The sequence below is a fragment of the Podarcis raffonei genome, chromosome 18, assembly GCF_027172205.1.
Source record: "Podarcis raffonei isolate rPodRaf1 chromosome 18, rPodRaf1.pri, whole genome shotgun sequence".
In the NCBI taxonomy this organism is placed as follows: Eukaryota; Metazoa; Chordata; class Lepidosauria; order Squamata; family Lacertidae; genus Podarcis; species Podarcis raffonei.
In genome coordinates, this window is record NC_070619.1 from 2,651,493 (window position 1) to 2,679,077 (window position 27,585).

Sequence of the window (27,585 nt, forward strand, 5' to 3'; positions counted from 1 at the left end):
TCCGGTGGACAGAATGGATGAGACCGTGAGTGGGCCCGATGGTCAAGAAGGCGGTTTCTGCCCGTGCTGTAGAGGGAAGTGTAATAAACGAAAATCTGCCCCTCTTCCCTTATGGGGGGACACAAGAGCCCTTACAGAGTCCTTTGCAGGTTCTCCATCGGTCGGAGAAAAGAACAGAGACCAAACAGAGAATACTGAAAAGCAAAGCAGCTTGTAAGCCTGGTCTTTACTGAACTGTTGCAACAGGGTGCCCCCTTCACACGCAGGATAGAGAAGGAGGACCCAGAATCAAGGTGTGTCCGCCCTTATATAGACATTTTAAATTGCCCGCCCTGGAGTCCAAGACCACCCCCAGATACATCATACCTACATCACAGAAAAGGCGGTCTACAACAGAAATCTGAGTGCGTTGTTTACCTCCTGTCTGGCAGGCTACCTGTTAATGCTCACTTGATTGGATACCCTGGGGATCCTGGCCAGTTTTTTGTAATGACAAATACTTAGTTCCTGAGCCAGGTCATAGGCTCACCCTATTCATTCACAGACATACCATTAAGACAGGATTTGTCAAGGAAAAGACAATGGGGAGGCTTTTCCATTTGACGTTGCAGAGAAAACATTTGGTCAGTTTGGGAGTCAAAAATGGTTCCAGGGCTGTTTTCCTGTGCTGCTTCAGACATGCGGTTTATATATTTATGTATGTGTTTGCTTGGTACATTTATGAACATTTATTATATACAGAAGACCTTAATTTTTTTATTTCAGCAGTGAGGGGCTGGTGGGGCTTGTCTCCTATCTAGGAGAAGGAAAACGGGGATCCCAAATCTCTGCTGCCTTACGGGATATATTTGGGAGACAAAAGGACTCAGGAGTAAATCCTAGACATATCCAGAGCGAAGTCCCTACGGCGGGCAGGGCCGTCTTAAGCATATCCGGCGCTGTGGTGCAAAGCTCCCTACGTTTCCCAGAATTTTTTAGGGAGGACATCCCTGCCAGTGGGGCTGGAGGATGTGGGCAGTGGCTGGAGGGCGGCTCCTCCGGCAGAGAAGAAGCGGAGGCTGGACGTGGTGCCTCCCAGCTCAGCTGGCCGCTTTGTGCCACGGTGGCCACGGCAGACAAAGGTTCTGGGCGCGGCGCTGCTTCGGCGTGGCATGGCAGAGGCGGGCAAGGGCAGCGAGCTGATGCCAGGAGGTGCCACGTCCAGCCTCCGCCTCTTCACTGGCGCCCTCCAGAACTTGGTGCCCTGGTGCCCCGCGCCACTAGCCTCTATGGGTAAGACGGCCCTCGCGGTTGGATGGCGCCTTGCTTGCCTTCTTCCAGCAACTCCTGCAGCCAAGATGGTGCCAAACATCTTGCTCTGCTTTCCTTTGGACACCAGCAAGGCTGAAAGGCAGGTCTTGTCATCTGGACAGCCCAGGACCTCCAGACACACTGACCAGGCTTGGGCCCCGGGGAGGTAATTTCTGTGCCACTCACGCAGCGGTTTGACTTCACCCCCAAAAACACGCTGTCTCTTGAGACAGACGGCTGTCAGCAATGCTGAACTAGGTAGGCCATGTTGGTCTGACTCTGTATACAAGGCAGCTTCTGACATTTTGACGTGTGTCTTTCAGCGGCGAGAGTGGTGCAGGGAAGACGGTGGCCGCCAAGTACATCATGGGGTACATTTCCAAAGTTTCCGGAGGTGGCGAAAAGGTGCAGGTAGGTCATTTCGCCCTTTGACCCTCTCCCAAGTCTGTGTTTTGTTTCAGTTCTGCTTCCTGTCCCATGGGCTAGGTCTGGGCTCCACATCTGGCTGGATGACAAACTGATTCGGGCTGATTTAGGATCTGGCTGTGGGTTGAGTCAGGTTTAAAGCAGCCTTAGATCGCCCCTGCTCAAGTTGGGCCGTCTCGGGAGCAATCTGGGACTCTTAGATGGGTCAGAGGGGCTACCAGGTCTTCCTTCACTGGCATGCTCCCTGCAGGGAAGCTGCTGGGGATGCGGTGCCCTGCAGGATCGAACCCTCCGCTCACCAGCCCTCAAGGCTAATGAAACACAAATAAATTATAAAACATGAACTGAACATTCGCCTTGCCCCTGAATTGGTACAGGTCAGGTTGGGGGTTCCCCAGCGCAGGATCCTGGGTTGAATTCAGAGTTATTTAAGTTCCATTTTGCCTTGCTCTCTCGACGTCGGTTTCTCTTCCTTCCAGCACGTTAAAGATATCATTCTCCAGTCCAACCCACTGCTGGAAGCGTTTGGCAATGCCAAGACTGTCCGGAACAACAACTCCAGTCGATTCGTAAGTCTCTGCAAGGTGGTTGTTTGGGGAGTGAAGACTTGGAGCCTCCAACTTTGGTTCCTGCTGCTGAAAATAGGACAGGATGGGGGACCTCAAGGAAGGGGACCAAACAGCCAAAATACATGCTGGGGGGTTTTTTAGTTGAGATTCCTACAATTTGCAAAATGACCTGCCTCCGGTGCTGTGGGTTGTCTCCTGCTAAGTTCTACTCAGAGAGCACTTGAAACAAATGGGCCTTGGTGACTCATGCCCATTGGTTTCAGGGCAAACATTCAATACGAGCCTGTGTCTCCTCTCTCCCTGCCAGGGGAAGTACTTTGAGATCCAGTTCAGTCGTGGAGGGGAGCCCGATGGCGGGAAGATCTCCAACTTCCTGCTGGAAAAATCCCGTGTGGTGAGCCAGAACGAAAGCGAGAGGAACTTCCATATCTATTACCAGGTAGGAGCTGACGAAGCAGGGCTGGGTCAGTTAAGTGTCTAGTTGTGCATCTGCCTAAGAAGCGCATCTAATGCATTGTTGCTTCCTCGCCTGCCTGCCTCCTGTTCTGCAAGCATGCTGGAGTGGCCGTGGCCACCTACTGGTGGCTAGGTGAAGTACAGCATGGTGACAGCCTTACAATTTTATTGTAAGGTAAGAAATTAGATAAAAAAATTCCTTCCAGTAGCTCCTTAGAGACCAACTAAGTTTGTTATTGGTATGAGCTTTTGTGTGCATGCACACTTCTTCAGATACCACACGAAAGCTCATACCAATAACAAACTTAGTTGGTCTCTAAGGTACTACTGGAAGGATTTTTAAATTTTTGTTTCGACTACAGCAGACCAACACGGCTACCTATCTGTAACTACTGAGAAAGTAAAGAAAAGTGCTTGTGCAAGGAGGCACAGGGATGAGCTCACAACATGCACCACTGTGCACTGACTGCCCGGCCAGAAGTAGGCTGGTCAAGCACTTTCCCATGCCCAAGATCTGTTAAAAGTGCAACTTCCAAACCTTGAGCATTATACCATCACTGTTGCTAGTCCATGCACAAAGAATATTGCCTCTTCCATACATTCTCTCACCGCAGAAATCTTTGGTAGTCCTGCCATCTGTGTTTGTGTTGCATATTTTTTCTCCCCCACATGTCTTGTTTTTCAGCTCATTGAGGGGGCTTCCCAAGACCAGAAGCACAATTTGGGGATCATGAGCCCAGATTATTACTACTACCTGTCCCAGTCAGAAACGTACAAAGTGGATGGAACAGACGACCGGAGCGAATTCCACGAGACAATGGTGTGGTCATATTGTTCCTTTCGCATCTCGAATCATCAAAATCCTGCCATTTATTAATTCCACAGTTTAGGCGTCCCCTGTTCCCAAATCTGTAACACCCTTATATGCTCTCCCTGCCTCTCTATCAGCTCCAGTGGGCACCAGCAACCACTGGCTGTTGGGGATGCGGGTGGCGCTGTGTGTTAAACCACAGAGCCTAGAACTTGCTGATCAGAAGGTCGGCAGTTCGAATCCCCGCGACGGGGTGAGCTCCTGTTGCTCGGTCCCTGCTCCTGCCAACCTACCAGTTCGAAAGCACGTCAAAGTGCAAGTAGATAAAAGTTTATTTTCTCCGGCGGGAAAATAAATGGCATTTCCGTGCGCTGCTCTGGTTCGCCAGAAGCGGCTTAGTCATGCTGGCCACATGACCCAGAAGCTGCACGCCAGCTTCCTCAGCCAGTAAAGTGAGATGAGCGCCGCAACCCCAGAGTCGGCCACGACTGGACCTAACGGTCAGGGGTCCCTTTACCTTTTTAACCACTGGCTGTTATTCGCAGTCCAAACATGGACTTCCTCTCTCTCTCTCTCTCTTTCCTGGGCTTCCCCCCACACCACCCCAGAACGCCATGGACGTCATCGGGATCTCTGGCCAAGACAAACAGCTCATCCTACAGATCACAGCCGGCATCCTTCACCTTGGCAACATTGGATTCCAGGAGCAGGGCAACTACGCCCAGGTGGAGAGCCCAGATTGTGAGTCGCTTGCCAACCTGCATTGCAGCGGGGCTGGACTAGATGGCCCTTGGGGTCCCCTCCAATGCTACAATTCTACGACCCCATGAAATACTGCTCCAAATGAAGCGGTGCAAAAGGCCTGGGGAACCTCAGGCCCGGGGGGGGGGGAGAAAACATGGCCTTTCGGGACTCCAACGCCACGCCCCTTTTATCTAAGCCACGCCCCTCACCAGCCCTGCTTCACAGATGGAGAATAGGGAGTGTGTGTGTGTGTGTGTGTTGTGTGTAAGAAACTTGCCCTAGCCTGGGAGAATGTGTTTTTCTCATGCAAAGTGTCCTTCAAGAGGTATCGGACATAAATGTTTTAAAATTGATTAATGATTACCATGGATAGAAGAAGATTAGGAGAGCAGGGGTCAGCAAACTTTTTCAGCAGGGGGCCGATCCACAGTCCGTCAGACCTTGTGGGGGGCCGGACTATATTTTGGAGGAAAAAAATGAACGAATTCCTATGCCCCACAAATAACCCAGAGATGCATTTTAAATAAAAGGACACATTCTACTCATGTAAAAACACACTGATTCCCGGACCGTCTGCGGGCCGGATCGAGAAGGCGATTGGGCCAGATCCGGCCCCCGGGTCTTAGTTTGCCTACCCATGTCCTAGAGCAAAATATACATCAGTATGACCCCCCCCCCAAAAAAGACCATAAAACCTTCATTTCCTCCCCCCTTTAATCATAGATATGAGGCATTCTTAAGACATAACTGGAATTTTAATTACAGTAACAATCAGGAACCGGGCGGCTTCTGTAAATCTGGGAGTGTCCCACGAGCCCTGGTGGCTGCTTACCTGTGTCTTGCGAATGGCAGGGGCTGGCAGCAGCAGTGGCGAGATGATGAGTGGCGTGCGAAAGGGCTCTGAAGAGGGGCTGCTTAAAATGGCGCCGCTGGAGCGCTGCTGCTGCTGCTGCTGGCACCAACAAAGCGCAGCCCCCTTCCTCCTCTAGGCAGGGCAGGGAGAAGCCAGGAGGAGGGAGGGAGGGAGGAGGCCCCACCAGCTCCGCCATGGGAGGGAGAGAGAGGGAGAGTGTTATGTACTGAGTTGAATAGGATCCAAACTGCAGCAGTCTGATTGGTCCTAGAACAATGCAGCAGTATGATTGGTTGGCAGGAACTACCCAATCATGCTCCAGATAGAAGTGAATCCACAACCTGATTGGCTTACAGTAGAATTCCGGAATTAGCCAATCATGTGCAGCCCATTGTGTAAATAATGTATATAAAGCAGATACTTTGAGGGGACTTTCATTCATTCCTCCTCACCACTATGAGCTGAGTAAAGAGCAAGAAATCACTTTGCGACTCTGAGTATATTTCCAAGAGGGAAAGAACGCATGCGCTAGCGATCCATGTAGCGATTCCTGGACCATCTGCGGGCCGGATCCAGAAGGCAATTGGCCCTGATCTGGCCCGCAGCCCTTAGTTTGCCTACCCATGGGTTAGGCTGAGGGAAGACGGCAACCGACCCCAAGTTCGTCAGGCAATCTTTGTGGCCCAGCAAGGGAGTGCGAACTGAACTACCCTACAAGGTTGTTGTGAAGATCATTCCCTAGCCCTGAAGTTCAGGGTTATGCAGTGGCCGTGAGTTCCACAGGCCCCTCTAGAGATGCTCAACTGCCTCTCCCTCCCAACCCCAGTGCTGGCCTTTCCTGCCTACCTCCTGGGGATCGACAAGAACCGGCTGAACGACAAGCTGACCAGCCGGAAAATGGACAGCAAGTGGGGGAACCAGAAGGAGTCCATCAACGTGACCCTCAACGTTGAGCAAGCTTCCTACACCCGCGACGCCCTGGCCAAAGGGCTGTACTCCCGAGTCTTTGACTTCCTTGTGGAGGTGAGGACTGGCCTCATCCTGTTAGGGGAGGCTGGGGCCACTGGGGCAACAGGGAGTCTTGTCTATCGCTTCCAACTCTGTGGTTTTTTGGATCCCAAAAGTGTTGGGACAAGATGGCAGCCCCTTCATAGCTTCCAACTCGATGGTTCTTTCAATAATAATAATAATAACAACAACAACAACTTATTTGTACCCCGCCCATCTGGCAGGGTTTCCCCAGCCACTCTGGGCGACTTCCAACAAAGATTAAAAATACATTAAAATGTCACACATTAAAAACTTCCCTGAACAGGGCTGCCTTCAGATGTCTTCTAAATGTCAGGTAGTTGTTTTTCTCTTTGACATCTGGTGGGAGGGCGTTCCACAGGGCGGGTGCCACCACCGAGAAGGCCCTATGCCTGGTTCCCTGTAGCTTTGCTTCTCACAGTGAGGGAAACACCAGAAGGCACTCGGCGCTGGACCTCAGTGTCCGGGCAGAACGAGGGGGTTCTACTGGGCCAAGGCTGTTTAGGGCTTTAAAGATCAGTACCAACACTTTGAATTGTGTTTGTAAACGTACTGGGAGCCAATGTAGGTCTTTCAAGACCGGTGTTATGTGGTCTCAGCGGCCGTTCCCAGTCCTCAGTCTAGCTACCACATTCTGGATTAGTTGTAGTTTCCGAGTCACCTTCAAAGGTAGCCCCACATAGAGCGCATTGCAGTAGTCCAAGCGGGAGATAACCAGAGGATGCACCACTCTGGCAAGACAGTCTGCGGGCAGGGAGGGTCTCAGCCTGCATACCAGGTGGAGCTGGTAAACAGCTGCCCTGGACACAGAATTGACCTGCACCTCCATGGACAGCTGTGAGTCCAAAATGACTCCCAGGCTGCGCACCTGGTCCTTCAGGGGCACAGTTACCCCATTCAGGACCAGGGAGTCCCCCACACCAGCCCACCCCTGTCCCCCAAAAACAGTACTTCTGTCTTGTCAGGATTCAACCTCAATCCATTAGCCGCCATAATCAAATATGGAAGGGTGAGAGTGGGCCATTCATCACTTCCAGTTCTGTGGCTCTTTCAAAATCATTAATGGAAGGATGAGACTTGTTTGGAGAGCAGCCTGTTTCTTGCTTCCAACTCTGTCGTTCTTTGAACACCAAACATGGAAGGGAGGAATAGCCTGAGAGTGTTGGAACAAGATGGTGGCCCATTTCTTCCTTCCAGCTCTATGATCCTTTAAAAACCGAACGTGGAAAGACGAGAGCCGCCTGTTCGGCACTTCCAGCTCTATGGTTCTTTGAAATAGAGGGGTGGGGGGGGACTATTGGGCAGGATCCACCATTGGTCCTACATGAGACTCCTTGAAATCCACGGAAAGGGTTTACTTGGGCACATTAAGTCCAATGGGTTTACTCTGAGTGGAACTTAGCTGGAAGCAACCCTTTGCCTTTAGGATTAGTGGGTTGGGCAAGATGACAGCCTGCTTTGCTGCCAGTTCCTTGGTTGTCCGCTCTGCATTTGTGCAACCTTCTTGTCATCCTTCCGCCATGTTTTGATGGTGACCAATCCTCTCTGCTTTGCCTCAAGTCCATCAACAGAGCCATTCAGAAGCCGCACGAAGAGTACAGCGTTGGCGTCCTGGACATTTATGGGTTTGAAATATTCCAGGTAGGTGTCTTTGTTCAGAGTGGCCCCTCTCAAGGCCCTGCTCCACACCTCCTTGAGCCTTTTCACCTGGCTGAAAATAGGTCCTTGAACTCTGATAATGCCTCTCGCTTGCTGGGGTGAAGGGTCAAGAGGGGTGTCCCTGTGGGGGGGTGCAGGAGTGACATTTGCATGCACTGCCCCGCCCACTTTGACCTCTGGCCCCGCCCACCGCTGCCATGTGGCCCCCGGAAACTTCGCCCAAGGGGAACACGGATCTCACTTTGAAAAACCACCCCAGGTTTAGAAGATAGATGTGGGGGTTTAATTCTCTTGCCGTCTCCAGAAACCACAATACACCGATCGCCACAGTTTGCGACCTGAACTGGGCATGTCTCTGTTCCCTGTGATGATGATGATGATAATAATAATAATAATAATAATAATAATAATAATAATAATAATAGATTTTATTTATATCCTGCCCTCCCCAGCTGAAGCCGGGCTCAGGGAGGCCAACAACAATAAAATAATACAACATTCTAAAATCATTTCATTATAAAAAATAATTAAAATCAAATTGATGGCAACCATTAAGCTAAAGTTCTGTGGAGATTGCCAAAGGAGGAAGTCAGGCTGTGCCCTGACCAAAGGCCTGGTGGAACAGCTCTGTCTTGCAGGCCCTGCGGAAAGATGTCAAGTCCCGCAGGGACCTAGTCTCTTGGGACAGAGCGTTCCACCAGATCGGGGCCACAGCCGAAAAAGCCCTGGCTCTGGTTGAGGCCAGCCTAACCTCTCTGTGGCCCGGAACCTCCAAGATGTTTTTGTTTGAAGACCGTAAGGTCCTCCGTGGGACATACCAGGAGAGGCGGTCCCGTAGGTACGAGGGTCCTAGGCCGTGAAGGGCTTTAAAGGTTAAAACCAGCACCTTAAATCTGATCCTGTACTCCACCGGAAGCCAGTGCAGCTGGTATAGCACCGGGTGAATGTGATCTCGCAGCGAAGACCCCGTAAGGAGTTTCGCCGCAGCCTTCTGCACCCGCTGGAGTTTCTGGGTCATCTTCAAGGGCAGCCCCACGTAGAGCGAGTTACAGTAATCCAGTCTGGAGGTGACCGTCGCGTGGATCACAGTGGCTAGGTCAGGGCGAGAGAGGTAATGCCTTTTAATCTCTCTCCTCCCATCAGAGAAACGGCTTTGAGCAATTCTGCATCAACTTTGTGAATGAAAAGCTGCAGCAGATCTTCATTGAGCTGACGCTGAAAGCAGAGCAGGTGAGGTCTACGCCAGAGCTCAGGAGGGTGAATGCAACGCTCCAGACCACTTTATATGGCCCCCTGCAGTAGATGAGTCATTAAACATTTAAACTCCTTTAATGGGTTTGTTGCTGATATCTATGCATGCCCACCTTGAACGTATTTTAATAATGAAATGCAGAGTCTAAATGAAATGAATAAACATTCCCTGCTGGCTTGCCTACCCAATATTCTGCTGTAATGCTGGAGCTACTGCAGCCACCAACTGCAGAGTGATGACAGCCTTACAACTGCATTATATAGCAAGAAAAAAATCTGGAGTTTGGAAAGGGTTTCCTCCCCCACCCCCTTTCAAGGTGAAAAGAGGGGGTTTTCTAACAGCAAAATCAGCAAGTGTGCCCATCTCAGTCACTTGACAGACGGCCTCCCCACACATCAATCAGGGTGACATCAAGAGTTAACTCCTCAATTCTTGATATGTTATGGTTTCTTTGAAAATAAAAAACCTTGCATTTCCAGCTCGTTCTCTTTGCCTTAGGAAGAGTATGTGCAGGAAGGGATCAAATGGACCCCAATCGAATATTTCAACAACAAAGTGGTGTGTGACCTCATCGAAAACAAGCTGGTAAGAGAGCCCCCCCCCCAAAAAAGTCCCCTTTTACATAAAAAAACTGTAAAGGAATAGTTGAGCATAGACTGCTATACCCTGTACATTTAAATCACATGGCTTCCTCTGAAAAAATAATCCTGGGAACTGTAGTTCACCCCTCAGAGAGCTATGATTCCCAGCACCCTGAACCAACGACATTTCCCGTGGTTCTTTAGCAGTCATGGGCTTGCAATGGGTGGTTTGTACACAGCTGTACTCAGAGGAAGCCTGTTCAGACTTAAGGGCATGCGTACCTTAATTCCATTCATTTTAACACACCTACTCCGAGTAGAATTTAGTTGGGTGCGACCCAGAATGTGTGCATAGAGTGTCAGGAGCTCAGCCTACACTCGAGTAGGACCCTGGCAGAGACACATGCCCGACTGTCACGTTCTCTCCCTCCTGGTTGATCGTTCGGGAGCTTCATAAGCTTTCTTCAGCCCAAACATCACAGCGACAGATGCCAACCGACACCGGCACACTTAGGGATCCACAGAGTTTGCGCACCTTGCTTGACATACCTCAGCAACTCAGCATTTTGGCTAATCTACTTTATTTACATATAAACACACATGGAGCACTGCGAACATGGCTTCCTCTCTCTCTAGCATCAGACAGCAAAGAGAAAAAGAACAAAGGACAATAGTCCCACTTCACGGAACACAGTAACACAAACATCCTGTCTCCGTCACTTCCCACACGGTGGAGTCAAAACATACACCGTCATGTGATAGACAACAATCCCATGACTGAAATCAGGGAGCAGGAATTCTAACAGAGAGAACAGGCAAAACACAAGGAGGTTGGGTGGAACAAGGCCTGTGGCTGAATGCCAGCAAGGCTGAAGCAGGACGTAATTAGCCCCCCTCCACTCTTTTCTTCCAACTCCCAGAATCCTCCTGGCATCATGAGCGTCTTGGACGACGTCTGCGCCACTGTGTACGCCAAGGGCGACGGAGCTGACCAGACACTCCTTCAGAAGCTGCAGTCAGCTGTGGGGAACCACGAACATTTCAATGGGTCCAACATGGGATTCATCATCCACCATTATGCTGGAAAGGTCTCTGGAGCTCGGGAGGGGGGCTATTCTTATCTACATCGGTGGTTCCCAATTAGCTAATTTGCTATCCTCGTATTATTTTACTTTTAAAGCCCATTTTTAAATAAAACTTGTGGATCCTTCCTCCCTTCATTTCATTTCTGCACATGTGGCAGCTGCTGGGGATTCTCTGTTTGTGACTCCTGCATTGCAGGGGTTAGACTGGATGACCCTTGGGGGACCCCTCTTCCAACTCCGCCGTCCTAAGATTCCATGGCGCTCGTTTCCAGGTCTCCTACGACGTGAGCGGCTTCTGCGAACGCAACCGGGACGTGCTCTTCACCGACTTGATCGAGTTGATGCAGAGCAGCGAATTGTGAGTTGCCGGGATCCTTGCGGTCGTGAGTTTCCCCCAAAACATCTGGCAGTTAGAAACAGGCTCTGGGAATTTGCTAGATCCAGGATAGGAAACCAGCAACGCTCCTGGGAGGTGAAATTCAGTGGCTTCTGGAGGGGCTGCTGGTTCCCCTATCCTTGACAGAATAAGATTTAGTCCCTGCAGTATGCAAGAGATGGGGAAACACATCTGTTTAGAAGAGGCACTCAGTCCTGAGCTACACAGAGATTATCTGTTCAGAAGAGGCATCCTCAGATGTGAGTGAGTCCAGGGCAGCTGTTTATCAGCTCCATCTGGTACGCAGGATGAGACCCTAATTGCCCGCAGACTGTCTCGCCAGAGTAGTGCATGCTCTAGTTATCTCCCTCTTGGACTACTGCAATGCGCTCTATGTGGGGCTACCTTTGAAGGTGACTCGGAAACTACAACTAATCCAGAATGCGGCAGCTAGACTGGGGACTGGGAACGGCCGCTGAGACCGCATAACACCGGTCTTGAAAGACCTACATTGGCTCCCAGTACGTTTCCAGGCACAATTCAAAGTGTTGGTGCTGACCTTTAAAGCCCTAAACGGCCTCGGTCCAGTATACCTGAAGGAGCGTCTCCACCCCCATTGTTCAGCCCGGACACTGAGGTCCAGCGCCGAGGGCCTTCTGGCAGTTCCTTCACTGCAAGAAGCCAAGTTACAGGGAACCGGGCAGAGGGCCTTCTCGGTGGTGGCACCCGCCCTGTGGAACGCCCTCCCACCAGATGTCAAAGAGAACAACAACTACCAGACTTTTAGAAGACATCTGAAGGCAGCCCTGTTTAGGGAAGCTTTTAATGTTTAATAGGTTATTGTATTTTAGTGTTCCTTTGGAAGCTGCCCAGGGTGGCTGGGGAAACTCAGCCAGATGGGCAGGGTATAAATAATAAATTATTATTATTATTATTATTATTATTATTATTATTATTATTTAGAATAGTAAATCCCACCACAACCACCTGGGGCAGTACCACCCACTTTGCGAACCACTGCTCTAACCACTACACCACACTGGCTATTCCCAGAGTCAGGGGCAAGCAGGGCGGAGGGGAAGTGGGGTGGACAAAAATATTTCAGAATTAACCAGCTGTCCTGAGTCGTGATGACAACAGGGGACTGGTAGACCCTACCTGGAAAAGGAGGCTCGCCTGCCCATCTATTCAACCTTTAGAGAAGACATCTGAAACCAGCCCTGCATAGGGAAGTTTTTTAAGGTTTAATGTTTTATTATGTTTTCATATATGTTGGAAGCCACCCAGAGTGGCTGGGGTAGCCCAGTCAGGGTACGAATAATAATAACAACAACAACAATTATTAACAACAACAACAACTATTATTAGTATTATCGCCGGATCCCTCTGTTTGGTCACTGAAAGGGCAGAGAAAAAGCAGTCAAGGGTTCATTGGCTTTGGGGCTGTGTGTGCACTCTCACACTCTCACCCAGCTTAAAACTGGAGCATGAAGTTTTTAGACCTTCATGCTCCAGTGCTTGGGAAAGTGCATGGCACTGCTCTTTCAGGGAACGTGGGGTGGGGTTTATTGCCTTGACATAACCAGGCCCCCCAACCTTTCACCTCCCAGTGGGTTCATCCGGGGACTCTTCCCAGAAAAACTCGACTCGGATAAGAAAGGGAGACCCACCACAGCGGGATCCAAAATTAAGGTGAGTCTTTGTTTGGCCTGATCCGTTTCATAGCTGAAGGTCGGAAGCATTTGAGTGGGATAAAACTATCCATGTATTATGAAGTCCAGAATCGGAGGCAGAAGCAGGAGAGGAGGGAGACCAAGAGGCAGAGAGGAAGTCCGTCTGGTGAAGAGTCACAGATTTCTCCCACCCCTGCTGCAACCAACTCCCCTCCCTCTGGTCTCCCAGAACCAGGAGAGGCGTGAAAAGGGCGGAGGAGAGGTTGGTTGGCTGCATGCAGGCATAGTCTCCGATTGCTTGGGGAAAGTCCTGGACAGAAGGGGTCTTAGATGGTTGTGGGGAGGCAGGGACCTTCAAGACCCAGTGAAGAAGAGTTGTTGTGCTCATTAGGCCTGGGGCTGCTGTGCAGATCCTGCTTTTCCTAATAAAGAGTTAACTCCATTTGCTTCCTACGATTGACTTCCGGCTCATTGCACCCTGGGCTGGATAACACCAAAAAACTTGTGTCTTCTGCTGTCCATCAGGCAATGGCATTTCCCACCTGCCTTGCTCCACCGTCCAGACCAGGATTTTCCAGACTTGGGTCTCCAGCTGTTGTTGGACTACAAGTCCCATCATCCCTAGCTAGCAGGACCAGTGGTCAGGGATGATGGGAATTGTAGTCCAACAACAGCTAGCGGCCCAAGTTTGGGAAATCCTGATCAAGCCCTGGGAGCCTTTCCCAGACTTTGAGAACAGCAAAAGCAGCTGGGAAGAGTGCATTGTGACTTACCATTATTTTTACTTATTATAGTTTAGCTATTCTTTCTTGTAATTGATAAGTGTAAACTGTTTAATTATAATCTGTTGATTTAATTTTATTGTTTATTATTGCATTCTAATTGATTATTGAATATAGCTTTATTTGATATAAGTTGTTTATTTTAAGGGACGTGGGTGGCGCTGTGGTCTAAACCACAGAGCCAAGGGCTTGCTGATCAGAAGGTTGGCGGTTCTAATCCCCGTGACGGGGTAAGCTCCCATTGCTCGGTCCCTGCTCCTGCCCACCTAGCAGTTTGAAAGCATGCCAAAGTGCAAGTAGATAAATAGGTACCGCTCTGGCAGGAAAGTAAACAGCGTTTCCGTGCATTGCTGTGGTTCGCCAGAAGCGGCTTAGTCCTGCTGGCCACATGACCCAGAAGCTGTACGCCGGCTCCCTCGGCCAATAAAGCGAGATGAGTGCCGCAACCCCAGAGTCGGCCTGGACTTAACGGTCGGGGTCCCTTTACCTTTAACTTTACCTGTTTATTTTAAAGTTATTGTGACTTTATTTGTATTGGATCAAATTGTTATGGTGAATGTTTGATGTTTCATTATGTTTTTATATGTGTGGCTGGGGCAGCCCTGCCAGACGGGCTGGGTATAAATAATATAATTATTATTATAATTATTATTTCCTTAAAAGAGGCAGGCCAATGATCTGGTGAACACCTTGATGAAGTGTACGCCCCACTACATCCGCTGCATCAAACCCAACGAGACCAAGAGACCAAGAGACTGGGAGGAGAGCAGGTAAGAAAGGATGGACAGAGAGCCAGATCTGACAACTGAGAACATGAGGAGAGTCCTGCCCGGATCAGGCCAATGGCCCATCCGGTCCAGCATCCTCTTCTCACAGTGGCCAACTGTGGGAAACCCCCAAGCAGAATTCGAACACAAGAACAGCTCTCCCCTCCTGCGGTTTCCAGCAACTGGTGTTCAGAGGCATCGCTGCTAGGAGCCACCAATAGCCCTGTGCTTTTCCATGAATTAATCTAATCTTCTTTTAAAGCCATCTCAGTTGGTGGCTATTACTGCCTCCTGTGGCAATGAGTTCCACAGTTTAACTCTGCACGGCATGGAGAATTGAATTGAAATTGAAATACTTTATTGTCACTTGTACATCTTGTATACAGTGAGATTACACCAGCACCCCCCACTCAGCTCTCTTAGTCTTAATTCCCCTCGTTTACTGACGCACACCCGCCAAACCCAAAAGCCACCTGCCCTGTTGTTATCTTTTCCTTCAGCAGCCTAACAGCCCAGGATAGAAGCTGTTCTTTACCCTGTTGGTGCGACTAATCATGCTTCTGTATCTTCTGCACGAGGGCAGGAGATCAAGAAAGTGCCGGCCAGGGTGTGAATCATCCCCGAGAATTTTCCTCACTCTCCTGAGGCAATGTTCTTCCGCTATTTCATCCAGCGGATTCACGGGACAGCCCATAATATCGTGTGCTGTATTCACCACCCTCTGTAGGCACTTCCTATCAGGTGATGTCAAACCAGCGTCCCACACCGTGATGCAGTATGAAAGGACACTTTCTATTGTGGACCGGTAGAAGGAGATCATCAAATGTTGATTGACATCCTTCTTTCACAATACTCTGAGGAGATGGAGCCTCTGTTGGGCTTTCTTAACCACCTGGGTTGTGTTTATTTTCCAAGTAAGGTCTTCACTGAGATAAACTCCTAGGAAGAGACTCTCTCCACACAGCCCTCCCCGATGTACAGCGGGGCTAGTTCTCCTCTCTTCCTCCGAAAGTCCAACACCATCTCCTTTGTCTTGCTGATATTAAGGTGCAAGTTGTTCCCTAGGCACCATGTAGATATTTTTCGGACCTCCCCTCTAGATGCTTACTTTCGTCAGTCCCAAATCTTCCAACATTCATATGCAATCATATGCAATAACATATGCAATCAAAACACAATTTCATCCTTTCTCTTATTTTTGTCGACTTTTCACCCCATTTTCCAGGGAGTTGGTTTATCCCCCTTCTGCTTCTATCTACTAAATCATAACCACAATATTAGAGTCTAATTATTTCCATTGCTCATTGCTCAAATCCTGCCTACAAGTTCATTATAATATAATCTTCCTTCAAACAGTCTGAAAAATGCATCCATTCTTCCATAAAACACTCATCGTTAGATCCTCTTACGTAATTTTGCCGATTATGAACTTAAGCGTGATGAGGAAGGGAGAAAAGCTTTCTCCAAGTCATGTATCCTTTTATAAACTTCTGTAATGTCACCTCTTATTCACATTTACTCTAAAAATCCCCAAACGCTGCAACTTTTCTTCATTGGGGAGTTGCTCCCCTCACAGCAAAGCTTAATATTCATTGATGTTATGCTCATTTCAGTGTGAATCGCTGGCTGTTTTTCCTTCTGTGGTTCATCTCCTCTCTCTTTCTCCTCGCCCACAGTTAAAATTTGGACTGTAAGATTATCAAGTCTGAGGCTTGTTCGGTTTTCAAAGAAGGGAGAGCGACTCTTTGCAGAATATCCACTCTCCTAGGCAAGAGAGATGGAGCCCAAAAGTCTCTCAATCTCTGGGTTGAGGGTTCAAGCTCCACATTGGGCAAAAATACGACCTTCCACAATGCTATGATTCTTAAAATGCTGGAAGGGGACGTCTCATCTTAGTAGAGGAATTCCTTCTAGGTTGACCCAGAATTTCTCTTCTCAGAAGACACATCGTCTCCTAAGGACAGAATGAAGGGCGGGTGCCAAATGTTAAAAGATGCATTCCCTCCCATCGTTCTGCCCGGACACAGAGGTCCAGGGCCAAGGGCCTTCTGGCAGTTCCCTCACTGCGAGAAGCAAAGCTACAGGGAACCAGGCAGAGGGCCTTCTCGGTGGTGGCACCCGCATCTTTTTCAATTCATTGAATACAAAGAACCAAGGCAGCTCTTCCTCTCTTTCAGGGTGAAGCACCAGGTGGAGTATCTGGGGCTGAAGGAGAACATCCGAGTCCGCAGAGCGGGCTTCGCCTATCGCAGGCTCTTCCACAAATTCCTGCAGAGGTAGGCAGAGACACTTCTTGGGGGTCAGAAGTGGGGAGGGGCTGCTGGGCTGGGCTTCCATGTTTTTTCACCTTTATAACAGAAGGTGGGTTCTGAAGACCCCCACTGCGCCCCTATTAAGTAGTGGGTGGACATAGCAGACGACACAGAGATTTCTCCAAGTAGTTCTTTATAAGGAAACTGGAACTGAACTGAACTGAACAGCTCAGCCAGCCTGCTTTTATAGGCAGCCAGCTGTCAACATTGGAACAACAACAACCCAGGATCTCCTGCCTAAATTAACTGACATGGACCTGAGTGAAAACTATATACAGTCATGCCTCTTGTTACGTTCGGTTCAGGTTACGCTCTTTCAGGATACGTCCTGTGGCAACCCAGAAGTAACGGAACGGGTTACTTCCGGGTTTTGCCGCTCGCGCATGCACAGACACTCAAAATGACATCATGCGCATGCGCAGAAGTGGCGAATTGCGACCTGCGCAGATGCGGGTTGCGTTCTGCTCATGTTGCAGAACGGATCCCTTCATGCAACCCGAGGTACCACTGTACGCAATACCCCTGGTGGCCAGGGGGAGAACTTCAGTACATAACAGCCCCCATCTCATGTTAAAATCCCCCTCTTTGTCTTTGGTTCTACTCTCCCAGGCTGGAAAAGAGCCCCCACTCCGCCCCGCCCCCCAGGTTAGAGCCTGAATTTGTTTTAAACTCCTCCTAGCAAAGCCTCAGGGTACACGCCCAGCGCACAAATCTGCTTATCATTTGCATATGGTGATATAGGCACATATACACACCTCTGGGCAAAATAAGATGGCAGGCTAGCAAGGTGATATGTAGGGCTCCCCAAAAGCACAGTTTTAGCAGAATATTATGGGGGGGAAGAAGGCAGCAGGTTTCAGAGCCCTCTAGACTAGGGCTGAGCGATATACCATCAAAAACCGGTTTCAAGTCCATATTATAAGACAGTATTGGTTTCAGAATTTTTGGCATATATTGTGAATCACCATGTGTTTGTGTGCTGTGCAAAATTTACGATGCGGGGGGAAACCGTGAAGCCAACCAATGTTTCTACCTGGCTCCACCCTTATTTCAGACATGGTGATATATCAGTATATTGCGATGTTTAGCTGGTGTTAAAATAGGGTTACCAGATGTCCCCGTTTCCCGGGGAGAGTCCCCGGATTTGCGAATAAGTCCCCGGACAAATTGCATCCCCGGAATGTCCCCGGATTTCATCTAATGTCCCCGGGAAATGCAGCAGCGGCAGTCTCAGCAGCCCAGGGCAGTTGGCTCTGGCTGGCTTCAGGAGCTGCCCGGAAGTCCCCCATATGATGGTGGTGCAGGGGCTCTAAAATGCAGCTTCCGGGCTGCCTCCACCTTCCCTGAGCCCAGCAACTCAGCTGTGAAGGGAGGCTTCGTGCTGCCTATTGGAGCAGCTTCCCAACTCCTGCTTGCGTGCAAGCAGGAGTGGGCAGGGATGCAATTCTGGGCTGCATCAATAGGAGTATAGCATCTAGATCAAGGGAAGTAATAGTGCCACTGTATTCTGCTCTGGTCAGACCTCACCTGGAGTACTGTGTCCAGTTCTGGGCGCCACAGTTCAAGAAGGACACTGACAAACTGGAACGTGTCCAGAGGAGGGCAACCAAAATGGTCAAAGGCCTGGAAACGATGCCTTATGAGGAACAGCTAAGGGAGCTGGGCATGTTTAGCCTGGAGAAGAGGAGGTTAAGGGGTGATATGATAGCCATGTTCAAATATATAAAAGGATGTCACATAGAGGAGGGAGAAAGGCTGTTTTCTGCTGCTCCAGAGAAGCGGACACGGAGCAATGGATCCAAACTGCAGGAAAGAAGATTCCACCTAAACATTAGGAAGAACTTCCTGACAGTAAGAGCTGTTCGACAGTGGAATTTGCTGCCAAGGAGTGTGGTGGAGTCTCCTTCTTTGGAGGTCTTTAAGCAGAGGCTTGACAACCATATGTCAGGAGTGCTCTGATGGTGTTTCCTGCTTGGCAGGGGGTTGGACTCGATGGCCCTTGTGGTCTCTTCCAACTCTAGGATTCTAGGATTCTATGATCTTTCAGTTAGGGAACGGGAAGCCTCCCTTCCCAGCTGAGGGATCCCTGCCCCCTCCCGCTTGCACCCAAGCAGGAATGGGATTGGGGCTGCTCTGATGGGAATGGAGGCATCGCACTGCCCAAGCCTTGCCACCACCGCTGCTCTCGGCCCTCCTTCTCCGCCTTCCATGCCTGACCCACCATGCACTGCTTCCCCACCACCAGCACCAAAGAACCAACAACTCAGGGGCTGCCCAGGCTCATGGAGAAAGGAGATAGAAGCCTCGGAGGAAGGGGAAACGTGGCGATTGAGGTCAAGGCGGTGGCCACCCCTCTGCCAGCGCCATCACTGCAGCATCAACGTCCTGAACATGTAGTATTTATTTATTTAGTCCCTGGATTCATTGAAAAAAATCTGCTAACCTTATGTTAAAAGCCAGGTTCCTCCCAGCCCTCCCCGCCAACGACACCCCCGTACTTTCCTGTTCCTGCTGGGATCCCCCAATATCTCCAGGTGCCTTTGCGGCGCCCTGAGCAAAGTGTGTTTGCCCCCTCCGGCAGGTACGCCATCCTGACCCCAGAGACGTGGCCCAGGTGGCAGGGAGATGAGCGCCAGGGGGTTCAGCACTTGCTGCGGTCCGTCAACATGGACGCGGATCAGTACCAGATGGGCCGCTCCAAGGTTTTCGTCAAGAACCCTGAGTCGGTAAGCAGAACGCTCTGGTGTCGGAGGATCTGGGACTTGGGTTCGGGTTTGGCTGTTGTGTAAGCCAGGTTGCACGAACCGGAGGGCCTTGCTTTTTTGCTGTTCCCCCGTTTCGCCTGAACCCACTAGGCTACACTGCCCCTGTGCCCACTCTGCTCCATTCTGTGGCCATCCTGGCTGGGGGCTGGAGTCTGGAAAAAGAGGAGGAACAGGCAGCCCAGGCAAGTGAAGCTGCTTCCCAACCTTATTATTATTATTATTATTATTATTATTATTATTATTATTATTATTTTATTTATATGCCACCCATCTGACTGGGTTTCCCCAGCCACTCTGGGCAGCTTCCAATAAATTAAAACACAGTAAGATATCCAACTTTAAAAACTTCCCAATACAGGGCTGCCTTCAGATGTCTTCTAAAAGTCAGATAGTTGTTTATTTCCTTGACATGTGGTGGGAGGGCGTTCCACAGGGCAGGCACCACCACCGAGAAGGCCCTCTGCCTGGTTCCCTGTAGCCTCACTTCTTGCAGTGAGGGAACCGCCAGAAGGCCCTTGGAGCTCGACCTCAGTGTCTGGGCTGAACGATGGGGGTGGAGACGCTCCTTCAGGTATACTGGGCCAATGCTGTTTAGGACCTTAGCACCAACACTCTGAATTGTGCCCAAAAACGTACTGGGAGCCAGGGCAGATCTTTCAGGACTGGTGTTATATGGTCCCCTCAGCCGCTCCCAATCCCCAGTCTGGCAGCCGCATTCTGGATTAGTTTCAGTCTCTGAATCACCTTCAAAGGTAGCCCCTCACAGAGCGCATTGCAGTAGTCCAAGCGGGAGATACCCAGAGCATGGACCACTCTGGTGAGACAGTCTACGGGCAGGGAGGGTCTCAGCCTGCGTACCAGATGGAGCTAAATCCCCTCTTCTCTGGGGCTATTTTTGAGCAATCAGAGACTCTGCCTGTGTGCAGCCAACCTCTCCTCCGCCCTTTTCATGCCTCTCCTGGTCCTAGGAGACCAGCAGGGAGGGGAGCTTCTCGCAGCAGGAGACTCCACCATCTCTGTCTCTTGGCCTCCCTCCTCTCCTGCTCCACCTTCTGCCTCCAATTCTGGACTGCTCTCTACCACAGACTCTCCCTGCTCACTAAGCCCTGTTACTTCTTCCACTTTTGACACCTCCCCATCCAAGTCTTCTCCCTCATTGTCATCCCACCCACCCCTCTCCCCGGGCTCTGAGCCTCCATCCCTTGGGGGTCCCTCGGCTGGTTCCTCCCACCACGTATCTGCGTCCAACTCGTCCCTGAGAGCATCCTAGCATATTTTGCTGGAGCCGGGAGCCATGCCTATTCCCAAGACTCGCAAACATCAACAGAAATAAATCTGGGCATCAGCCACCGCTAAGTGGAAGACATCTTCTTGTACACTTTAAAGAGGATTTGGGTGGAGCAGGGGGGAAGTTCAAAGGGAAGGGGAAATGGCTTCCTCCCCACCCACCACCCACTAGTTTTGGATAGATCGCCTTCTGATACAATCCTTTAGTTCTGTTTCTCTCTCCCTCCCACCTTCATCGCCACTCAGCTCTTTCTGCTAGAGGAGATGCGAGAACGGAAGTTTGACGGATACGCCCGGGTAATCCAGAAAGCTTGGCGACGCCACATCGCCATCCGGAAATACGAGCAGATGCGGGAAGAAGGTAAGGGGTGTGCACAAACACTCCAATGTTTCAGGGAGGGTGGAGAGAGAAGCAGGATGATGATGGTGATGATGATGATGATGATGAGAGAGAGAGAGAGAGAGAGAGAGAGAGAGAGAGAGAGAGGGAAAGTCATTTATCTCCCTTTTCCACCACCCTGAAGAAGGCCTTTAAAGCAGTTTATAGCCATTTTAACCGTTGTTGTGATTGTTGAGCTATCAACGTGCCTCCAGCTTAGCATCATTTAAGAGGTCTCTGCCCCAGGGGCATTACAATCTAATTACATTTCATCCAAGTGGTGGAAGGGAGGAAACAACAACAACAACAACAACAACAACAACAACAACAACAACAACAAATTATACCCTGCCCATCTGGGCAGCTCCCAACTGAATATTGAAAACACAATACAGCATTAAACATTAAAAACTTCCCTAAACAGGGCTGCCTTCAGATGTCTTTTAAAAGTAGGTTTGTTGCTTTTTCCCTTGACATCTGGCGGGAGGGCGTTCCACAGGGCAGGTGCCACTACCGAGAAGGCCCTCTGCCTGGCTCCCTGTAACCTCACTTCTCGCAGGGAGGGAACCACCAGAAGGCCCTCGGCGCTGGACCTCAGTGTCCGGCAGAACGATGGGGGTGGAGACGCTCCTTCAGGTATACAGGGCTGAGGCCATTAATCATCATCATCATCTGGTCAGAAAGACGAGCACATTATGTAAGCTTAAGAGACTAGCCCCTCGCGGTTTTAACTTTGCCTGGGTGTTTGTAGAACTGGTCGGAAACATGAGCAGAGTGTCTTAAGGACTAGCACCTTGGCTTTTCAATTTTGCCTGTGTGCTTTTAAAGCTGACCAGAAGCACAAGCACAGTATGCAGCCTTAAGGACTAACGCCTTGCATTTCAAATTTTGTCCATATGGTTTTAAAACTGGTCAGAAAAACACACAAGGGTATGCAGTCTTAAGGACTAGCTCCTTGCGTTTTTCATTTTGACCAAGGCCAGGTCTGCCTGGTCGCTTTTCAAACCGGACTCTTCTTTTTCTCCCAACCCCAAAGCATCCCACATCCTGTACAACTTCAAAGAGAGGCGGCGCAACAGCATCAACCGGAACTTCGTGGGGGACTATTTGGGCATGGAAGACAAGCCTGAGTTGCGCCAGTTCTTGGCCAGGAGAGAGCGTGTCGATTTTGCTGACTCCGTCACCAAATACGACAGGCGCTTTAAGGTAAGGGGGAGATTTCCCCTTCCAAATCCTTTATCCAGAGTCCTACCCTTCCATTAGCACTGAAATGTTCACAAACATCACCTCTGTTTTACCTTGCCAATGTTCTGTGCAAGGCAGATCGGAGCGTTTAATCCCTATTTCACAGATGGGGAAGACCGTGGGAGAATGGGATGCCTAAGAGCCACTCAGTCAGTTTCACATGAGATTCGATCTCAGGACTTCCTTGTTCGTAGCTGAAATTTTTGCCCAGTACATATTGGTTTTTGAGTTTGGGGGGAAGGTGAGTAAGGGCAGGGGGGACACGCTCCCTTTGAGAGGTCGTGGCAACCAACTTCTTCTCCTCCTCCTCATCAGCCCATCAAGAGGGACTTCATCCTGACTCCCAAATACCTCTACATGATCGGCCGGGAGAAGGTGAAAAAGGGTCCTGAGAAAGGCCAGATCCGAGAGGTCCTGAAGAAGAAAGTGGAAGTCCAGGCTGTCAACAGGGTGTCCCTCAGGTGAGATGCCACATTCTTTGTTTGGGCCACTTTCCCTTTTTATTATTGTTTAGTCGTTTAGTCGTGTCCGCCTCTTCGTGACCCCCTGGACCAGAGCACGCCAGGCCCTCCTGTCTTCCACTGCCTCCCACAGTTTGGTCAAACTCATGTTGGTCTCTTCGAGAACACTGTCCCACCATCTCGTCCTCCTTCGTCCCCTTCTCCTTGGTCCCTCCATCTTTCCCAGCATCAGGGTCTTTTCCAGGGAGTCTTCTCTTCTCATGAGGTGGCCAAAGTCTTGGAGCCTCAGCTTCAGGATCTGTCCTTCCAGTGAGCACTCAGGGCTGATTTCCTTCAGAACGGAGAGGTTTGATCTTCTTGCAGTCCATGGGACTCTCAAGAGTCTCCTCCAGCACCAGAATTCAAAAGCATCAATTCTTCAGCGATCAGCCTTCTTTATGGTCCAGCTCTCACTTCCATACATCACTACTGGGAAAACCATAGCTTGAACTATACGGACCTTTGTTGGCAAGGTCTGCTTTTTAAGATGCTGTCCAGGTTTGACATCGCCTTTCTCCCAAGAAGCAGGCGTCTTTTAATTTCGTGGCTGCTGTCACCATCTGCAGTGATCATGGAGCCCAAGAAAGTAAAATCTCTCACTGCCTCCATTTCTTCCCCTTCTATTTGCCAGGAGGTGATAGGACCAGTGGCCATGATCTTCGGGGGTTTTTGATGCTGAGCTTCAGACCATATTTTGCGCTCTCCTCTTTCACCCTCATTAAAAGGTTCTTTAATTCCTCCTCACTTTCTGCCATCAAGGTTGTGTCATCTGCATATCGGAGGTTGTTGATATTTCTTCCGGCAATCTTAATTCCAGCTTTGGGATTCATCCAGCCCAGCCTTTCGCATGATGAGTTACTTTCCCTCTAAGCCACCTCTAAGCTTCTTCTGTGAAAACTGAAGCAAGATTCTAGTCTTCATTGTTTTGAACAAAGGGCTGGTTTAAATAGGAAGCTGAGTTGTAGAACTCTGAGGGAGCCCAAGCGTCATCTAGCACAACCCCCAGAAACGCAGTAATCTTTTGCCCAATGTGGGGCTTGAACCCACAACCCTCCGATTCAGAGAATTGAAATGGCATGGTCCTCTGCTCCGCACTAGGCCGTCTCGGGGTCAGAGGGACTCCTCGCCACTCTCCCTCTCAACCCACCGCTTCCTCCCTCTCCCAAGAGGACTAACGCCTTCTTTTTCTCTGGCTGTTTCCTGTTTTGTTTTGTTTCTCCGGGGTGGGGCGACCACAGCACGAGGCAAGACGATTTCTTCATCCTCCACGAAGCCGAGGCCGACACGTTCTTGGAATCCATCTTCAAGACGGAGCTCATCAGCCTGCTCTGCAAGCGCTACGAAGAGGCGACCCGCAGCAAACTCCTCCTGAACTTCAACGACACGTAAGCGGGACGGCCAGCGACACACACAAGCACACAAAACACCCCTTTCCCAAAGTGTCGCAGGGAAATGGACCCGGTTCCCCTCCTCAGCCCTGCCGTTCCAACTCAGAACCCCTCTAAAACAGCAGTAGCATTTTCCGTGATATGTATTAGGTGAAAATTATGATATTATGCGGGATGCGGGTGGCGCTGTGGGTTAAACCACAGAGCCTAGGACTTGCCGATCAGAAGGTCGTCGGTTCGACCCCGTGACGGGGTGAGCTCCCATTGCTCGGTCCCTGCTCCTGCCAACCTAGCAGTTCGAAAGCACGTCAAAGTGCAAGTAGATAAATAGGTACCATTATGGCGGGAAGGTAAACGGCGTTTCCGTGCGCTGCTCTGGTTCGCCAGAAGCGGCTTGGTCATGCTGGCCACATGACCCGGAAGCTGAACGCCGGCTCCCTCGGCCAATAAAGCGAGATGAGCACCGCAACTTCAGAGTCGTCTGCGACTGGACCGAATGGTCAGGGGTCCCTTTACCTTTATGATATTATGCAGCATATTAAAGGAATATTTATAAAAACGGGAAGGAACATGGGAAGTCTAATGATAATAATAATAATAATAATAATAATAATAATAATAATAATAATAATTTATTATTTGTTACCTGCCCATTTGGCTGGGTTTGCCCAGCCACTCTGGGCGGCTTCCAACAAAGATTAAAAATACATTAAAACCTCACACACTAAAAACTTCCCTGAACCTTCAGATGTCTTCTAAATGTCAGGTAGTTGTTTATCTCTTTGACATCTGGTGGGAGGGTGTTCCACAGGGCAGGCGCCACCACCGAGAAGGCCCTCTGCCTGGTTCCCTGTAGCTTTGCTATAAGAGAAATGTGTGACAAATTTGAAGTCCGAATTCAATTGGTTAAAGCAAGGGTCAGCAACCTTTTTCAGCTGTGGGCCAGTCCACTGTCCCTCAGTGGGGGACCGGACTATATCTTTTTTTGAGGGGGGATGAACAAATTCCTATGCCCCACAAATAACCCAGAGATGCATTTTAAATAAAAGGACACATTCTACTCATGTAAAAACACGCTGATTTCCAGACTGTCCGCAGGCCGGATTTAGAAGGCGATTGGGCCGGATCTGGTCCTTGGGCCTTAGTTTGCCTACCCCTGGGTTAAAGTTATGAAAATCTAATAAGAAAGAGAGGAAGATAAACCAAGAACCAAACCTGCCTTACCACCGCATCAGTCCATGGTGTGTTACTGGCACTGGCTGGCAGCAGCTCTCCCAGTTCTCAGAATCAGAGAATTGAAGAGTTGGGAGGGACCCTGAGGGTCATCTAGCCCAACCCCCTGTAGTGCGGGGAGTCTCAGACAGGGAGTTTCCCCGAGCACTGCTTGGAGATGCTGCAGAGGGAATCTGGGGCCAACACAAATCAAGAGCGGAGTCCTTAAGATGGTTGGATGACGCCTTGCACACCTCGTGCCGCTAAGCTGGTGCCAAACATCTTGCTCTGCTTCCCTTTGGACCACATCCGTGAGGCCAAGAGACATTTGGGGTTGGGCTAGATGACCCACAGGGTCCCTTCCAACTCTATGATTCTATGAGAAGGGAGAGGGTTCCTTTTTTCTAAAGGTTGTCTAGTGACTTATCTCCTTGGCTTGGGGGCCACATAACTCCTTACCCTCCAACACTTCTTTGATGAAAATAGGGAGATCCTAAGGAATAATGAGGGGCTGTGAGGGACACGGGTGGCACTGTGGGTTAAACCACAGAGCCTAGGGCTTGCCGATCAGAAGGTCGGCGGTTCGAATCCCTGCGACGGGGTGAGCTCCCGTTGCTCGGTCCCTGCTGCTGCCAACCTAGCATTTCGAAAGCACATCAAGGTGCAAGTAGATAAATAGGTACCACTCCGGCGGGAAGATACACAGCGTTTCCGTGCGCTGCTCTGGTTGGCCAGAAGCAGCTTAGTCATGCTAGCCACATGACCCGGAAGCTGTACGCCGGCTCCCTCGGCCAATAAAGCGAGATGAGCGCTGCAACCCCAGAGTTGGCCACGACTGGACCTAATGGTCAGGGGTCCCTTTACCTTTAAGGAAAAGTGGGACATTCCAGGATCAAGTCAGAAACTGGAATGGCTTCTGTAAATCCGGGACTATCCCGGGAAAACAGGGTCACTGGGAGGGTCTGCAATTGCGGCCTTCTTTTAGTGGGATGGGGTCAGCATGTCCTGAGTTATCTGTTTAGCTGTTTTTAATATTTTTATTGGATGTCCTTAAATGGTTCAAACTGCAAGTCACTTTGGATGTGAGAGAAACAATGAACAAATAAGGTTTTTGTGGATCTAATCGTTTCCCCGGCCTCTCCTTCTCTCCGTCCCTCAGACTACAGTTCCGTGTGAAGAAAGAAGGGTGGGGAGGAGGGGGCACCCGGACGGTGTCGTTCGTGAGTGGACAGGGCGACGTGGCAGCCCTCAAAGCAAGCGGCAAGACACTGACCATATCCATTGGGAGCGGCCTCCCCAAGAACTCCAGTAAGCAGGGGCTGAGTGGGGGATTTCCTTATACAGAGCTGCCTTCAGATGTCTTCTAAAAGTCAGATAGCTGTTTATCTCCTTGGCATCTGTGTTTCACAGGGCGGGTGCCACCACCGAGAAGGCCCTCTGCCTGGTTCCCTGTAACCTCACTTCTCGCAGGGAGGGAACCACCAGAAGGCCCTTGGAGATGGACGATGGGATTGGAGACGCTCCTTCAGGGCCAATTCCGTTTAGGGCTTCAAAGTCCAGCACCAACACTTTGAATGATGCTCAGAAACGTACTGGGAGCAGGTCTTATATGTTCTCAGCGGTCACTCCCAGTCACCAGCGTTCTGGGTTGGTTGTCGTTCCCCGTAACTTCAGTTCTTGCAGTGAGGGAACCACCAGAAGGCCCTCGGAACTGGACCTTGGTGTCCGGGCTGAACGATGGGGGTGGAGACACTCTTTATAGCCAAGGCTGTTTAGGACTTTAGAAGTCAGCACCAACACTCTGAATTGTGCCCAGAAACGTACTGGGAGGCAGTGTAGATCTTTCAGGACTGGTATTATATGGTCCCATCAGCTTCTCCCAGTCCCCAGTCTGGCAGCCCCATTCTGGATTAGTTTCACTTTCTGAATCACCTACAAAGGTAGCCCCATGGAGAACGCATTGCAGTAGCCCCAGCAGGAGATAACCAGATCATGGACCACTCTGGCGAGACAGGGAGCAGGCAGGGAAGGTCTCATCCAGCACACCAGATGGAGCTGGTAGACAGCTGCCCTGGAGGCAGAATTGACCTGTGCCTCCATGGACAGCTGTGAGTCCAGAATGACTCCCAGGCTGCCCACCCAAT

General features: G+C 50.1%; 1 protein-coding gene across 1 annotated transcript in view; it reads left to right on the forward strand.

Moving 5' to 3' along the window:
- Positions 1–27,585, forward strand: part of MYO1F (myosin IF) — a 58,824-nt gene that overhangs the window by 25,904 nt on the left and 5,335 nt on the right. Inside the window, exons 5-24 of the mRNA XM_053372596.1 lie at positions 1,614–1,701; positions 2,196–2,285; positions 2,593–2,724; positions 3,427–3,561; positions 4,161–4,293; positions 5,976–6,172; positions 7,739–7,819; positions 8,981–9,067; positions 9,588–9,674; positions 10,591–10,758; positions 11,028–11,113; positions 12,742–12,823; positions 14,250–14,356; positions 16,531–16,629; positions 19,247–19,391; positions 20,964–21,078; positions 22,133–22,302; positions 22,657–22,802; positions 24,080–24,226; positions 26,601–26,749. Of these exons, the coding sequence (XP_053228571.1) occupies positions 1,614–1,701; positions 2,196–2,285; positions 2,593–2,724; positions 3,427–3,561; positions 4,161–4,293; positions 5,976–6,172; positions 7,739–7,819; positions 8,981–9,067; positions 9,588–9,674; positions 10,591–10,758; positions 11,028–11,113; positions 12,742–12,823; positions 14,250–14,356; positions 16,531–16,629; positions 19,247–19,391; positions 20,964–21,078; positions 22,133–22,302; positions 22,657–22,802; positions 24,080–24,226; positions 26,601–26,749 (2,444 nt within the window). The remainder of the gene's footprint in view (positions 1–1,613; positions 1,702–2,195; positions 2,286–2,592; positions 2,725–3,426; positions 3,562–4,160; positions 4,294–5,975; positions 6,173–7,738; positions 7,820–8,980; positions 9,068–9,587; positions 9,675–10,590; positions 10,759–11,027; positions 11,114–12,741; positions 12,824–14,249; positions 14,357–16,530; positions 16,630–19,246; positions 19,392–20,963; positions 21,079–22,132; positions 22,303–22,656; positions 22,803–24,079; positions 24,227–26,600; positions 26,750–27,585) is intronic.